This window comes from Ruditapes philippinarum, unplaced genomic scaffold, assembly GCF_026571515.1.
Source record: "Ruditapes philippinarum isolate M1 unplaced genomic scaffold, ASM2657151v2 ctg6477_1_1_1_1, whole genome shotgun sequence".
NCBI classification, from domain to species: Eukaryota; Metazoa; Mollusca; class Bivalvia; order Venerida; family Veneridae; genus Ruditapes; species Ruditapes philippinarum.
Window position 1 is genome coordinate 53925 of NW_026861014.1, and position 16212 is coordinate 70136.

Consider the following 16212-nt stretch of genomic DNA (forward strand, 5'->3'; position numbering starts at 1 on the left):
TCACAAGATTTTAAATATGTTTTCCTAAACAAGTCTTTATAAACTAAATGATACCCAGATTTAAATGTTATCCTCTCCTATCGCAAGGTGCATGATTTATATAACTTGTAATATAGAGGTTCAAAAGGCAATGCTACGCACCAAATATCTTGGCATGCAGTTTCTCACATTTTTCTATTTAAGTCTATATAAAAGTGCCCAACAGGGTAGGGACAGCTTTTAGCCTAGTGGCATGAATTATATAACTTTGTAAAGGAACACAAGGTAAAGCTTCAAGCCAAATACAGAAGCTCCTGGCATAGGATTTTCTGAGATTTTGTACTTGGCAACAGACAGGAAACATTGACATGACCTTTTGATCATTCCTGTGAAGTTTGGTCAAAATCCAACTAGTTAAGATGTTGTTTAAAAATAATGTCGTTCGGAAACATTGCTATCACAAATCCTGGCACCTCTGCGCATTTTGTGCATAATTTGGCAAACCTATGACATCATGTCCTTTTGCCTAGAAATGAGCTTTGTGATCATGTGAATCTATTTCAAAATTACAATCAAGACTTCAATAAGGGGTATAAAAAAGGTTAGGTGATACAATAGAACTTAACCAAGTGTGATGATGATGCCCAGGTGAGCTCTCCCTATTATATAAGGGACAAATGTTCTTAACCTGTTAATAAAGTTATGGTAAAAAAACAAAGGGCCATAATTAGGTAAAAAATTATCCAATTACAAAACCCTGACAATATGCACCAGGGCACTTGATGACAAAGCTTCTGTGAAAGTTTGGTCAAAATCCGTTGAGAAATGTAGGAGGAGTTGCTCACAGAAGAAATTGTTCACTATATATTCTATATAAGGAAAAAAACAAAGGGCCATAATTATGTCAAATATTATGCAATTAAAAAAAAAAACGACAATATGCACCAGGGCACTTGATGACAAAGCTTCTGTGAAAGTTTGGTCAAATCAGTTCAGAAATATATGACGAGTTGCGTACAGAAGAAATTGTTCACTATATATTCTATATAAGGAAAAAAAACAAAGGGCCATAATTAGGTCAAATATTATCCAATCACAAAACCCCGACAATATGCGCCAGGGCACTTGATGACAAAGCTTCTGTGAAAGTTTGGTCAAAATCCGTTGAGAAATGTAGGAGGAGTTGCGCACAGAAGAATTGTTACGCCCCCTCCCCCCCCCCCCGCCGACGTACCTCAATCTAATAACCAGTTTTTTCCTTCGGAAAACCTGGTTAAAAATGTGATTCTTATTCAAGGCTATTTTGTCATACTAAATTAAGCGGAAAATAAAGGTCTCATTCACATGTATCTTGTGAATGATTACAGCTAAAGTTGTCACATGATGATAAACAACAGGTTTCTAAACAGAGAATGCTGCACAAGTACATGCAGAATATAAGACCACAGCTTTAAAACCTGCAGTAATATAGGCCTTTGTCATTTTATAGCAAGAAACATAGATTTTTGCAAGTATTCTATATGTTGACTGGTTGCTAATCAGACTGCCCCATATACAAGCTATAAGCTAACACTAAGTCTTTTACGGACTGTCATTTTGCATAGCACATTCAATCTGCATACAGCAATCTATACAGTTGCTAACTCATCAATCCAGTGAAAGTCAACAAATCTTTGAAAGGAATTTCAAAGGCATGAAAACTTCAAATTTCTTCTTCAAAAGGTGGAGCTAAAAACCATCAACCAAATTTCACAAACTCAACAGTTGGAGGAATTTTAAATTGGAAAAAGTGAAAAAATGACGATAAGAAATTTGTATTTTATAAATTTATTGACACCATCTTAGATAGCTATGAGACAAAGTTTACAATGAAGTATTTACTACATGATAATGTGTATATGAAAGAGAAGGAAAGATTATGAAGAAAATATGACCATACTGTCAACCCTATTTGTAAATAAATCAAACAGGAGTTCTAGAACAGTGCACAATGCAATAATGGCACAATATTATTACAATATATATAAATTTAAATACAATTTCTATTCTCAAATACATGTACAGAACAGAGATCCTTCTATAAAATGATATGAAAAAAAAATGTATTTAATGATAATTGCTAAGGATATTATATCAACAAAATTGCCTGTGAAGTTTTCCTCAGCTAATTATTACCAGAATTTACATTTAATATAGAATTTTAATGATAATTTCTAAGATTATTATTTAACAAAACTGTCCTCCAACATCAGCTTATTATTATATAGAACTTACATTTAATATAGATATGTAACCAATGTGTTCTTACACAATTTTATTGTATGAAGACATTGTGCACTGTCATTTTAACCTATGATTACCCTTCCTCATCCTTGCTAAAAATTTCTCTTACATTTTTTTATTAAAATAATATATTATGGACAGAAAATCCTGAAGCCAAATTGTAAAAACATTATGAAATTTTAGCAAAATGATAAAATGAAATTGCAGAGTGTGCCCTTGTTTAATTTTGCCCGGTTGTAAATTGAAATTGGACTTAAATAGCAAATAAACCAATCTGATTTTACAGATTTTGTAAGAATATAATGAGAAAGAAGAATACCATATTATTATGAAGATGTAAATACCTTTACTAGTAAATGACCCTTATGTTTAAGTCAGAAATATATGAACAGTAAAACATAGTAACTACCTTTCTTTTAAAACATAATAATGGCAAATTAACAACAATAACATCCAATTTAGTTGTAAAATCAACAATGAAAGAAATGTTTACTTAAATTCTTACAATGTTTTAATTATATGTGATACATCTAATTTTATTATTTTATAATCAACTCAATGCATATTTTCTATTTAAAACATATAATTCCACTGTTGTAAATGAAAAAGCATAACAGAACCTGAAATAAAATGTTAATGGTTGATCCTATATATACATAACTGGAAATACTTCATTTAAAACTTACAATATTTTTTCTTAAACCATCATATTTCTTCTTACATATTCAACAGTTATCAAAATTTATCTGTTTAACATAAAGCGAATGAATGCCTGATGTTGATGTATAGTTTAAGCAACAATCTATTTACAAATGTTAAAGCGAAATATTTCTGATTAAAACACCGAAGAACTTTCTATTAAACAATTAAATGAATCTTATATATATATTTATTTCAAAACAAGGTGTCCAAGAGGTAGTCTGTGTGGAAATTACCACACACTGTCTTTAAATAAGATCCATGCTGAGTGTAAGGCTTGATTTTCTTAAGCTCAAAGATGGAAATGACCCAATATAATTCCATGTTGAATGGTGTTGCTTAGCTAAGCACAACTCCCAATCTCCTTAAATAGTTATTTGAATATGATCATCTAAATAAATGGTGTGTACAAGTTCTTATGATACTAAATAAGTAAAAACAACCATAAAACATACAAATGAAGCATCATATGGACAGTAAGTGGCTTATTAAGTTGCCTCCTAATCAATCATTGTCAAAAAGTATGTATATGTACTAATGTTGAAAAAAAAATATATTTGAAAATTAAGTTATTCAAATTCTTCTTTGATTAAAGACACAAGATAACCTTTAGAAGGTTACATGATATAATTAGGTTTGAAATGTCGTTATAGTGTCAATCACTTAATAGGGAAATATTGAGCAGATTGATATAAATTAATAACTTCATGATTGGAACACTAAAATTGCACTATTCAAATAGTTCACTTTATAATAAGACTCATGAACACATATATAATGATAAGATATAATAATGATAAAACTATTTACAACCAATAAAAAGATAGGTTTATTTAAACACATTGATGCATTAAAACTGATTTTCTTGAAATTAAAAACATAAAAACCCTTGTTTTCATACCCGGACATATACAGTCAAATATCTCCTGACAATCAATTTCCAATTTAAATTCATACTATTTGAAACTACGACTTCTACTATATATTCTAGAATTACTTGATTTGAAATGATAAAAGTCCATCGTATTTCAAACAGTAGAGTTTTAACTTTGTTGTACAATAAAATTAAAATCAAACTTTTTTAGTACTACTTAATAGCATGCATACCATAATGTAAAACAAAAATGTTAAATTCAAAGTTTAATAAACAAACAGACCCTTATTAAAGTAGTTTGCTTTTCTACAATATATATATTTTTCATTATTTCAAAATCACTGAGTTTTAAATGTTTTATTTCACTGGTGTATAACTGTTGTTGTATGCCATATGGAGATGTGTACATGTCAGAAATAGCAATCCTCCAAACTGTTCATGCAATATGCAGCTGCCTTCAAGCATGTCATTCAATGACCTGTAATTTATGTCCAATATAGAAATCCTGTTCTAGTTTTCATGAAATTATCTGAAGAAAAAAAATAATAGAAAATTAATGAATACAAAGGATTTTTTTTACAAAAAAAAGCTACATACTTACATGTTAACAGGGAAATGTGTAATCAGAGATTTCACTCATTTTAATGAACAAGGCAATACATTAACTCAGATATCATATTTTTGTTAATAGATTTCCTATATGAGAGAAAATTTAAGAGTAAATGAAAGATCATTTTAAATCTAAATGGGTGTAACTAAATTTCATCGACTCTTGAAACATTTCACATGAATATTTCGGATCCTTACCTGTTTCACTGTATTTTTAATGAAATCTTTTCTGTCCAACAAATCATAATCAGGATACTTAGCAAATACCTGAAAAGAAACAAATATCTTTTTGTTGTTTCATATCTATAAAACAAAAATAGTTGAAGAGATCTTACAATGATAAAGAGTATTGCAAAGATGAATTTTACATGTAACAGTAAGATACATGAGGTATATGAGGAGTTCTTGAGGAGTTATTGTACTATATGATGAAATCTGTAACATATTAGTGCTTGAACTAAGTGAGGATTGAGGAGTTCATGTACTATATGAGGAGTTCATGTACTATATGAGGAGTTCATGTACTATATGAGGAGTTATTGTAATATATGAGGAGTTCATGTACTATATGAGGAGTTCATGTACTATATGAGGAGTTATTGTACTATATGAGGAGTTCATGTACTATATGAGGAGTTAATGTACTATATGAGGAGTTCATGTACTATATGAGGAGTTCATGTAATATATGAGGAGGTATTGTACTATATGAGGAGTTCATGTACTATATGAGGAGATATTGTACTATATGAGGAACTTTTATAATACACATGGAGTCCTTGTACTATTTGATCATGAGGAGTTCTTCTACTATATAAGGAGCCTTGTATTATATGAAGAGCTCCTGTACAATATAACACTTACATTTTTTAAAACTGTCTTCATTGTAACCTGTTCAAGGTTGGCATTGTCTAACATTTTCTTTATAACATCTTTCAATTCATCATTCTGTAAAAAATAAATTTACAAATCATATTTTTGTGCATTTATGACCAGTATACTATAAATTTAATTTAAAATTAGTTGTCAATCTGAAAAATTAACAATCTGTTGTTTTTTTTGTTTTGTTTTTTTAGTAAGAAAGTAATAATATTACAAATGAAAATGTGTTTGCAGGATATTTATCATCCCATCACCCTGAAATCATTTCTGTATAGTCTTGGTAACATACAAGGAAAAATTATTTAAAAGAAGTTTCTGGTTAAAAAGTGTATAAACACGTCTAGTGGTTGGGTATTAACAAATACAGAAAGTTTAAAACATAGTACAGATATTAGGACATGAATCACAAGGTCATACTGTGTATGTCATCTATGTACCAATGAAATAACTTAAATCACTGTTTAACTATGTAGTTGTAGAAATAAAATCCACACATTCAGGATATATGTTGACTGTATGATACTCCTAGAATACAGTATTAGTTTTAAGTCAACTTGGTATTTACAAAAACTTACTGTTGGAGGTCCTTTAGATTTCTTTTTTGCAACCAATGGTTCATCATCAGAGCTTGAACTGACATCTTCATCCTCACTAACCTCTGTAATATATAAACAAACTTTCACGTGTATATTTAACATATTTGAGCCGGGTCATGACAAAACCAACATAATGGGTTTGCGACCAGCATGGATCCAGACCAGACTGCGTATCTGCGCAGTCTGATCAGGATCCATGCTGTTCGGTTACCAACTCTATTACAAGTAGAGAAACTAATAGCGAAGAACATGGACCCTGATCAGACTGTGCGGATGCGCAGACTGGTCTGGATCCATGCTGGTCGCAAACGCATCACGTTGGTTTTATCGTGACGCGGCTCATTTGATTAATGCTGTTGTGCTTAAAGTTACTTGATACTATCAAAATATTTTCTTGACACTTAAGCATAGGAGGGTAAGCTATCTAAAAAGCTCAGATGTTTTTCCCTGTTCTCATGAAATAAGATTTTTTTTATTAAGACTTGGAAAGCGCATCTTTCAACAATAATTTATTGTTCTTATTAATCTAATACACAGGCGCTAGTCTGATAATCAAATATTTTACATAATCGGCCTATATATGTTTATTAAGATATCTTATTATAATATATAGCCCATATAAAACTAAAAAATGTTTGTTTCAAGCACCTGTGATCTAATATGAGCTTTCAGTCAGACAGCACATTTACCTATTTTAGTTTTATCAGTGCATAAAAGTAAATCAAGAGCAAAAGTTCAAAATGTCAACAATTTAGTGAACATTCAAGGTAGAGTAATATCTGGTCAGACACATTCAATAATCACCATGAAACCCAATTTTCAAATGAAAACTTGTGCAAAAACTTTAACAAAGATGTTTCTATGTTTCTTTTATTACAGGATTCATAAAGTCTTATAAATATCAATTTACAAGCATAACAGAAATTCAAACCTTTCTTCTTTTTAGGTGTTAGTTTCTTTTTATTTGTAGCCTTTGGAGTTCTGGGCTTTTTCTCCTTTGTAGGTTTAGGAAGTGACTTCTTCGCCTTCTTCTTAGGAGGAGTCTGTGACAACAGAATACAACACATTATCAAATCACCACCCTAATTATTTGTATATGAACTTATATATAATATAATTCAAAGTCTAATCAAGAATACTTACAATGCATTTACAATACAACCAGTGTCAGTATAATGTTTAAAGGATAGTGGGATGGGATAGATAGATGGATACTTATATCAATAATCAAAATGGACCCAAAAATTGCTAGTCTTTCTTTGCATACCAAAAACTATGTAACAGTAAATTAACATACAAAAAACACAAAGGGGTTTATTTTCATTGTTACAATCAAGAATAAAGTTGTCCTCAGACAGAAGGATCAAATACAGATAATAAAACAAGTTAAAGCTGTCATCACCTTTACCTCCTCCTCTTCTTCTTCATCACTGCTATCTGCCTTCTTATCATCATCATCACCATCATCATCTTTGTTGTCATCACTTTCATCAGCTGCCTCTTCACTTTCATTATCGCTGTCAGCTACATCATTTCCGGCCTTTTTTTTAGTTTTCCTTACCCTTTTTTTCTTGTCACCACCTGCTGATCCTGTAAATAATTTTTAAGTTCTGTTCTTGCAAATTTATTCTTTTTTAATATAACAGTGCAGTTGAATATTAAATTTCATTTAAACATAATTTTAACAAAATAATATGACCTCTCAAGTTCTTTACATCCAAACCTTAAACAATTGCATAATCACTTCTCAGCCACTTCACACAAAGTTAAAAGTTTATTGCCTATAATAGTATGAAAGATTTTAAAATATTTTCACCATAAAACTACAATATGTCATAACAAATATTTAAAAATATCCAATCTTTTCAAATGTTTAATACAACTTACTTTTACGTTTTGGTGCTGGAACTTTCCTACCAGAATCTGTTGGTTTTTCTAGCCATTCCATGAGTCTTGTAATTAATTCATTTTTAGTACCTGTTCTAGGTATGTCTAAGATCTCCATCATTTTCTTCACAATAGTTAAACTGAATTTCCTACAATACATGAAGATAATACAGAACAGCTTTAGAGAATTCAGGTAATTTTCCAGCTATTTCTGGATAAGGCCCCTGGCCAAATTATACTGCATTTTGGGAAATTTAAATTTTTTTATCAAAATTTTGATACATGACCTTGAAGTTTTATTTCCTAACATGCATGATCATCTAGTCTATTTCTTTCATGAAACTGGTCTTAACAATTAAATTTTGCTCAGTATTCAAGAAATTTGATATTTTTTGGGAGCAGTTGGGATTTTCTCTTCTTTTTTTAATTGGGGGAAAAAGAGGTTATTTTGGATTGGGCTCTTGTATCAGCACCAGGCCCAGTGTTCACAAAGATTTAAGAATCAGGATCAAGATCAGGATCAAATTTAAAAACTCAAATATTCTCCATTATTTATCCTCATGGATTAAAATCTGGTATTAACTTTATTAAACTTTATTTTTACAAGATATGGGCATTAAATACAGTTGATCAAAATTTTGATCTTGATCATAAAGTTGATCCTCATTTTGATCCGATTATTTTTGTATTTGTTTTGTTATTTGTTGATTTTATCCCAAAATAGGTTAGTCTCTTTGTAAATAAGCAACCATTTTCTATATCGAATATGTACAATTTAATTCTAGCATAATTCGATCAGTTTTATTTTTTATAAATCAACTGATCCTGATCTTTTCTTTGTGAACACAGATAAGATGAAACTGCCTGCAGAATTTATTAAACATGCTTACACTTATACATAAAATTCAAGACTTCTAATAATGGGAATTGGTTATGTATTGCTCAAAAGAACAAATATCACATTTGTTCACCACATTAGATTGTTCAATGTTTTCATTTTATTTTTTCTTCATGCTTATGAAACACAGAAACAAAGTTTGGAAATGATATCAGGGATTTTTTTGGGCTTATTTTATTGCCTATATTGGGTCATATTCCCAATTGAAAATAGTATATTATTTTCCCAATCCACAGGAAAAAAATTCCCAATTTAAAGTTACAAAATAAAAATTTTGTATAAAAATTCTAAAATCTTTGCAAATAAGAGCTTCTTCACTGTAATAGTGCTTAAATGTTTGAAGATGCCATTATAGACAGTAATTCTTTGCATACATTTATTATAAATCACTGCAAAATTTCAGTCATGCATTTTCTCCCAATTTTTAACAAAACACAGCAGAAATTCCCAATTCCATTGGTATGGGTTATGTTCCCAAAATCCTGGAAAAAATCCCTGGATACATTAATCCGTTTATATGGCTTAAAAGGGCCAACAAAACTTATCTTAGTATAACTTGTTTAATTATAGAACTTTAAGATCCATACAATGAATAATGCAAAAAAGCCATGTAAAGGTATTTTAATTTCTAGCTCCAGTAAACCCCTAAATTTCTGTGATATAAGTCTAAACTTACGACCACTACAGTGTTATTAAAGATTGTCAATGTAAATAACCAACTGACTTCTTTTGTTTATTCTTAAAAATTTAACTTTGTACTTATCCTAAAAACTATTAATCAAAACCTTGTCACATCTGTTATATAATTACTTTAACAAAGAGAAACATTATACATTAACAGATTCATTACATGCCAGGGTTCATAACTATCATCATAGTAACCTGGATTATATGCTGCCATTTAATGTAAAAATAAATTCTACATTATGTAGAACTCAACAACACTGATACACAATCAGATACATACATGCATAAATTCAATCTTTTTGGAGTAATTTACCACTAATTTGTGGTAAAAGTACCTTTTTTGTAAAAAAATACTTACTTTGATTTCAACATCTCCATTCTTTTTTCATACTCTTTATCATCCTTTGAAAATGGAAACCCAGAGAACTGCCGAATATTCTTCTTGGTTTCAAGATTCTGTATAGTTATGAAAAAGAAACCATAAATACAATTCAACATATTCTTGGATATGCAACATCAATATTTAGTTATCAAGTAAATATTTGATACTAATCTTTATCATTGACCAAATCAAAATTATATTTAACCAAACTCTTAATCTTGAATGATTTGGTTTTCTGATATCTAATATGTATTAGACAATTATCAACAATAACAGACAAAAAAACTTCAAAAACCGACAATTATTATTTGATAAAACACATTAACAGATTCTTCTTTTTCAGTGCAATTTCTTTGGAAGCCAGCAGCAATACTTAAGTAACTTTTCTTTTAATATACATAGGGTTAACCCTCGTAATGTTTTCATCAAGAACTGCTCATGTTGAGCTATTAAACAGTATATTTTTAAAGTAATTAACATACAGTGCAAAGTCTGCGGTACAGTATACGGTGTAAAGGTTTACAGTCTTCTGACTTCATTCTGCCCAATTTGTGTTCAACTGAAAACAAAAATTAAAATTTATATTATTTACTTTTTTTTTACAGTAATATTGAATCATGATTCAGTCCCATTTTTGAACCTTTAATATTATTATCCAATAAAAAATGATGGGGAATATTGAAATGATTTACAGTTCATCCAGCCTTCTGTCTGTCTCTATTCACATCTTTAAATAGGGTTTGTCCAATTTTCCTGAATCTTGTATAAGTCTTACAAAACTGAACAAATCCACAAGAATAATTGTACACATGCTGACAAACATTCCTGTAAAGTTTAATGACTTCAGATCAAATTGTTTTTGGGCTATGCACTACACAATTTGAAAATAGCAAATTGATACTAAGTCAATGGCAATAACTCTGAATAAATCCACATGCAAAACCCCAGGTGCATAGCTTTACACGCTGATCAACATTCCTGTAAATTTTGTTGATTCTAGCTCAAGAACTTTCAGAGCTACATGTCACATTGTGACAAAACAAGTTACACGAGAACACACACACAGACAGACGGATGGACAAGAGCAAATATATATGTCTGGGGCATAAATATTCATCATTCCTGGTCTAATTTGGGCATACTTTCACTATACTTTAATATATATATGTAATATGTAATTGTCATAGTAAAATACTTGAATTAAATGACGAAATAACATTTCAGTCAATAATATTGTGATGTCAGTTAATCTCAAATGTATGTCCTGCCTTGTATGCCTTCTTCAAATTGTGAAGCGACATTTATAAGACCCCTGATCCAGAGCCGTAACATGATACTGCCGATTTTTCATGTTATTTTAATTTCCGAGGGTACTCTATATTTAAAAACATATTTTTCATTTATTTTAATCTTAACCATTTACTAAACAACAGTTAAAACATAAGAAATAAAATCATATTCATCAAAAAGTTATACTCACTGAAAGGTATATCCCCAAGACTCCTTCCCTTTCCTTCTTTAATTTCAACACTAGCACTTGCAGGCCTTGCTGACTCAAAGGTTATTCTTTCTACTTTTTTCCTTTCCCTTTTCTTCCCATCTTCTATGACAACAGGCTTTTCTAAAAGTCCAGCTAAAAGATGGAATATTTTCTTGTTAAACTAAACTTACAGATGTATGTTACATCAGTGTTTTTTCCCCTACTTTGGGAATGGTGCCGGTACAGGACAGATTGGGAAAAAAAAACATTGGTTTGACTTAAATTGGGAATTTTACATAGGATGCAAAATATTCTTTGGGAATTTTTTTAATCCAGGGAGACATGAAAATTATGCATAATATACACTTTAAAAACAAGTATTATTAACTTAAATGATTATTTTTGCTACTTGAGGTTGAAAAAAAAATTGATAATCATAACAATTGTACATAAATAATGTTAAGGTGTGAAATGCTAAAAGTAAGAAATTAACTGGGTACGAATATCACTCATGTGGTTACACTTGGTTTTTATCACACATCACTTATCAATGGCATTTCTGTTTTTGTTTACCTTTAAATTTGCCGATTTTTTTTTTATAAAAGGCACATTATCATCATTATATACCTCAGAAATGAATATATATGTGCAGCAAATATTGCCTGACATGAAAGTTCAGGCACTGATCCCTCAAAACTGAGAGAGAGAGCCCTGTTAACATATGTGATATTTTTCAACAATGTTTTATGAAGTGTTTTGAAATTGGGCTTGCATTTTAATTTGGGCTTATTTGTTGAAAACTATCAACTTTTTACCATGCACTCTGCATTTATTTTTCAAGCACATATCAGACATATTTAAGCACTTTTAAAGATTAACCAAAGTCATGGACTTAAAAACTTTTTTAATTTTGAGGCACTTTTTAAGAGCCAACTAGACTGTAGAAACTCTTGAAAATAAATAATTAATCATGTTGTCTAACACAACATTGTTTAAAACACTACATCTGGGATTTTCTTACATACCTATCAACAATTATTCATGTATTTTTCAAATCAAATATTGAAAATCATTCAAGTTTCGATTCAGTTTGGGAGCACAAAAATCAACAAAACATTACCTGGAAGTACTTCTTCATCATCACCCGATGAAACATTTTCATCATCATCATCATTTTCATCATCATCTTTTGTTGTTGTGTCCTTCTCCTTTTTATTGTCTGTCTTTTCAGTGTCTGAGTGCTCTGTGCCTTCTGATTGTTCTTCCATTTCTTTTTTACTTGTCTAAAAGTTAAATTTACACTGTCAGAGAAATCTCATGCTGTGGGAATTATTTAATTATCTTTAATATATCTAATAATAATATACAACTTATTTATAAGAAACCTATCAAAGTTTATTCATGCAAATTTCACAGGATCTTGTGACATGTATACATGTACTTTGGTTGTGTTTATTTCATAGCTTTTATTTTTGTTCTCTCCTCATTTAATAAAAACTTAGCAGCCTTGGTCTCTTCCTAGTTTTTTTGCTTGTTTGCTTTACGGCTCACCAACACAGTTTAGGTCAACAGCGCCAAAACAGGAAAGATGATTTTGGCTATCCTCAAGTGTTACAAACTTAAAGCAACACCAGGGTTAAAACCACCTCACCCGCTGGAGCTAACAGATGCAAAGTCTCCAGTTATTCCCATTAAGTTGCCTCATCCAGTAAAGGCAACCCCTTCGCCACAAGGGGCAGCACTCATCCTGGAGGATAACATCTATCTGGGACTGTCCTAGAAAAATTAGGTGACTGTTGTGCAGGCGCCCCTAGATTACTTATCCTTTTAATCTGAAATAATCTCTTCTGCAGCAATAACTCAGTGATTTTTTTTACAAACTCATCAGTGTGGGTCCTAGGACTCGCTGGGCTATAAATCTACGAGTCCCAAAATTTAGCCGACTTATCCAGGTTAAAAGGCTTAATATTGCTTTAGTGATATGAAAGGTATATTAACAATGGAATGTAGAAAAAATGAATTTGATTTCTACATTAACTACAATGCTTCTGATACTGAAATTATTCAAAACTGTCATAACAGTCAAATAAATTTAATAAGTTTATTTCCATTAATTTAGTTTGAGATTATTCCTTAATATTTTTATGCTTATCTATAGTATAGCACATTATTATTTCTTATCTGTAGAAGATTTGCAGACCTAGAATATGATTGACATAACTTGAACACAATTTGGTATTTATTACCAAATTCCTGTCAGACAAGACATCCTACTCAGAAAAAGTATGCATCCAAAAGATGCACATTATTTGAAACTTTCCATCCACAGCAAATTCAGTGAGTTCTGGACTCGGGATGCAGAGGTAAAAAAATCACTGATAACTATTCACATTTATATGCCATCTTATTGTCAAGTTTATAATAACTATTCAGGTGCATGATCTACTTTTATTTTAAACATGAATTAGCTGATTTAAAAGTTAAGACTTTCCGCAAAAAAATCATGCAGAAGGAAATTCTTGGTGTTTCAACAACAAAAAGTATCTTAAAGTTTTAGTTATAAATGTTTTATTATATCAGTAAAATAAATTAAATAAGTCATCTTTTCTGTGAATGATGTAAATTTTGTCTTCTTTTTGTGTTCATTTTTGTCATCACTTTAAGCTATTGTGTTGTATTGTGTTTGAAATGTCAGAGACTCAGACTTAATAACCAGGGCCTTTTCACTAGTTTTGGGGAAGGCGCCCTAGCCCTTTTTGTGGGGAAAAAATGCGTGATTTTCACACTTTTGGGGAAAATATCATATTTTCACACATTTCAGAGGAATATCATAATTTATTTGCATATCTTCCTCCAATCACATTTAAGGTTTACTATAGTACTAAGCTTTCTGTCCAACAGGAGTAAAAGACATTTTTTACAGATCAATTTATTGCCCCTTTATATTAACTCATATTTGCTATTTATAGTATTTTACATTGGTCATGTGAGGGTTCTTGGTTTGATTCAGAGGGTACATTATTATCAGTTTACACTGTATTGCGTTATTGAATTATTAGCTTTCATTGGACAAAACAATTATCTATTTTTAAACAAGGAAGTTTGTTTACAAGTTTTATTCTTCAGTTAAAGGGGAAATATTTGCCAGAAGGGGAATTTTAGACTGTTTTTTGGGGAAAAAAGGTAGTAATTTGGCTTGGCCTGATACAGGCTACAGCAAAGAAGGGTAAAAAGGCCCTGATAACAACCCTTTTCTGTATCGTATTGTAAAATAAAGTTTTATCCTCTTATTATTTAACACACTATGACATGTAATATCCCAATGATTGGTCAATTATCACATGTGTAATGTTCAACTCAATGCTGTTTTTAATAATTTCATTAAACAAATTTATTCTTAAATAATATATTGCATTAATATAATTATGTATGATATAAACTACAATTCTTAAATATATTTATTATCCTCGGGTGGCCATGATTTGTTACCCTAAGCATTTTACAGTGCTAGTTTGATACACTATATTTACTTATGATCCATATGTTTTATCATACATGCCATAACCTCCCGGATGTCCGGGAAAGTCCAATGATAAGGTTTCTGTCCTGGAGATGATTAATCTCCCAGTAAAAAAGAAAAAACTTAAATAATCTACTTTGTAGACAGAAATTTTACATTTTTATGTTTCAGCTAAACGACATGGCTAATTGTCCTTACTTAACATTATTAAGCTTTATATTAAATTCTATTCTGTGACTAATTTAATTTTACAATGCCTAAATACTTAAAAAAAGATAGAAAAACTGTTAATAATTATTGACATTTTGTCTTGCTTATGTTGTCAATAAATTTGCAAGTTGTTATAAATACCGGTAATATTGGTTGTATGCCCTAAGTAAATTAAAAAAGAAAGACAAAAATACGTTTGCTGATGAATGCCCCACCTCCAAATGAAGTGTCCCGGAAATGAGTCTAAAAATTATGGCATGTATGGTTTTATGATAAAGAAATTTTGAATTAATTTACCCCAAACCAATATTCTTTGTTTGTTTGAAGCTGTTGCATAATACATCAGTGTTTCTGCCAGCTCTGATTTTCTGAGGGTCTTTTATGACCCCCTGTATGATATTTTAGGGGTCATTTCAAATTCATTAGGGTCATGCAAATAAATTTAACAAAAATGTAAAAAACAGCAGGTAACACTTTATATGTTTTATTTTCTAAGGCACTTTACTTCTTGCAAGAGAACATTTATGTACCATCATGTAGTTCAACTATATGTGAATAAAAATATTGTTAACTTAAATACTTGTTTTTGTATTATATTTTTAAATAGTTATTTTTTTTTTGTCAATTTATTCACCTGTATATATCATCAACAAAATTACACCATTTATAATGGATTGTTTTTCTTTCGGGGAATTGGGGTCAATGTTAACATTTTTTTTATATGATACTTCTTTTTGGTCATGGACAACAATATTTTGTGTATTTTTCGTAAAGAAATTGGTCAATCTCCGCTATTTTGGAGCAGACGGCATTTTCCAGCAGACAGTTAATTCGTTCGCGGAATATGACAACAAAATAAATAATTTTGTCTGGGCGCTTTCAATATATGCAGTATCGTATAAATGCAAGCGTTTATTAACTAGTTGAAATTGGCTAAATGCCTGACCACGGACCCGTTTCATTTCTCATTAAAATTATAGTGGAGCCCACGGTAAACATTCCGTACATTTTTATACTGAATTGACGGTTTATAGTCTGTATATCTGACTCGTGTTGAAATCAGCGACGGTGAAATTCTTGCGTCACAAAATACGCACTAACTAAATTTCATTGCGTCATGGCCGAAAATAGTGCGCCAAAAACGCGCTCTGGCAGAAACACTGATACATTATCATACATAATTGTTATACATATTATACAGTACTGGACACGCGAAACCCGCACAA

The 16212-nt window shown here is 30.5% G+C and overlaps 1 protein-coding gene across 2 annotated transcripts; it reads right to left on the minus strand.

The window, feature by feature from the left end:
* Nucleotides 1-1790: 1790 nt before the first annotated feature.
* On the minus strand, nt 1791-12539 carry LOC132714215 (protein DEK-like; the record flags this gene model as incomplete). 2 transcript variants are annotated; one of them, XM_060697018.1, is given in 11 exon segments in its annotated part: nt 1791-4364; nt 4643-4711; nt 5309-5392; nt 5902-5984; nt 6854-6965; nt 7331-7512; nt 7810-7958; nt 9753-9850; nt 10259-10335; nt 11257-11409; nt 12377-12539. In XM_060697018.1, coding segments are annotated over 11 exon segments (1182 nt in total), but the record flags the coding sequence as incomplete, so codon positions are not given.
* Between the last annotated feature and the right edge of the window lie 3673 nt (nt 12540-16212).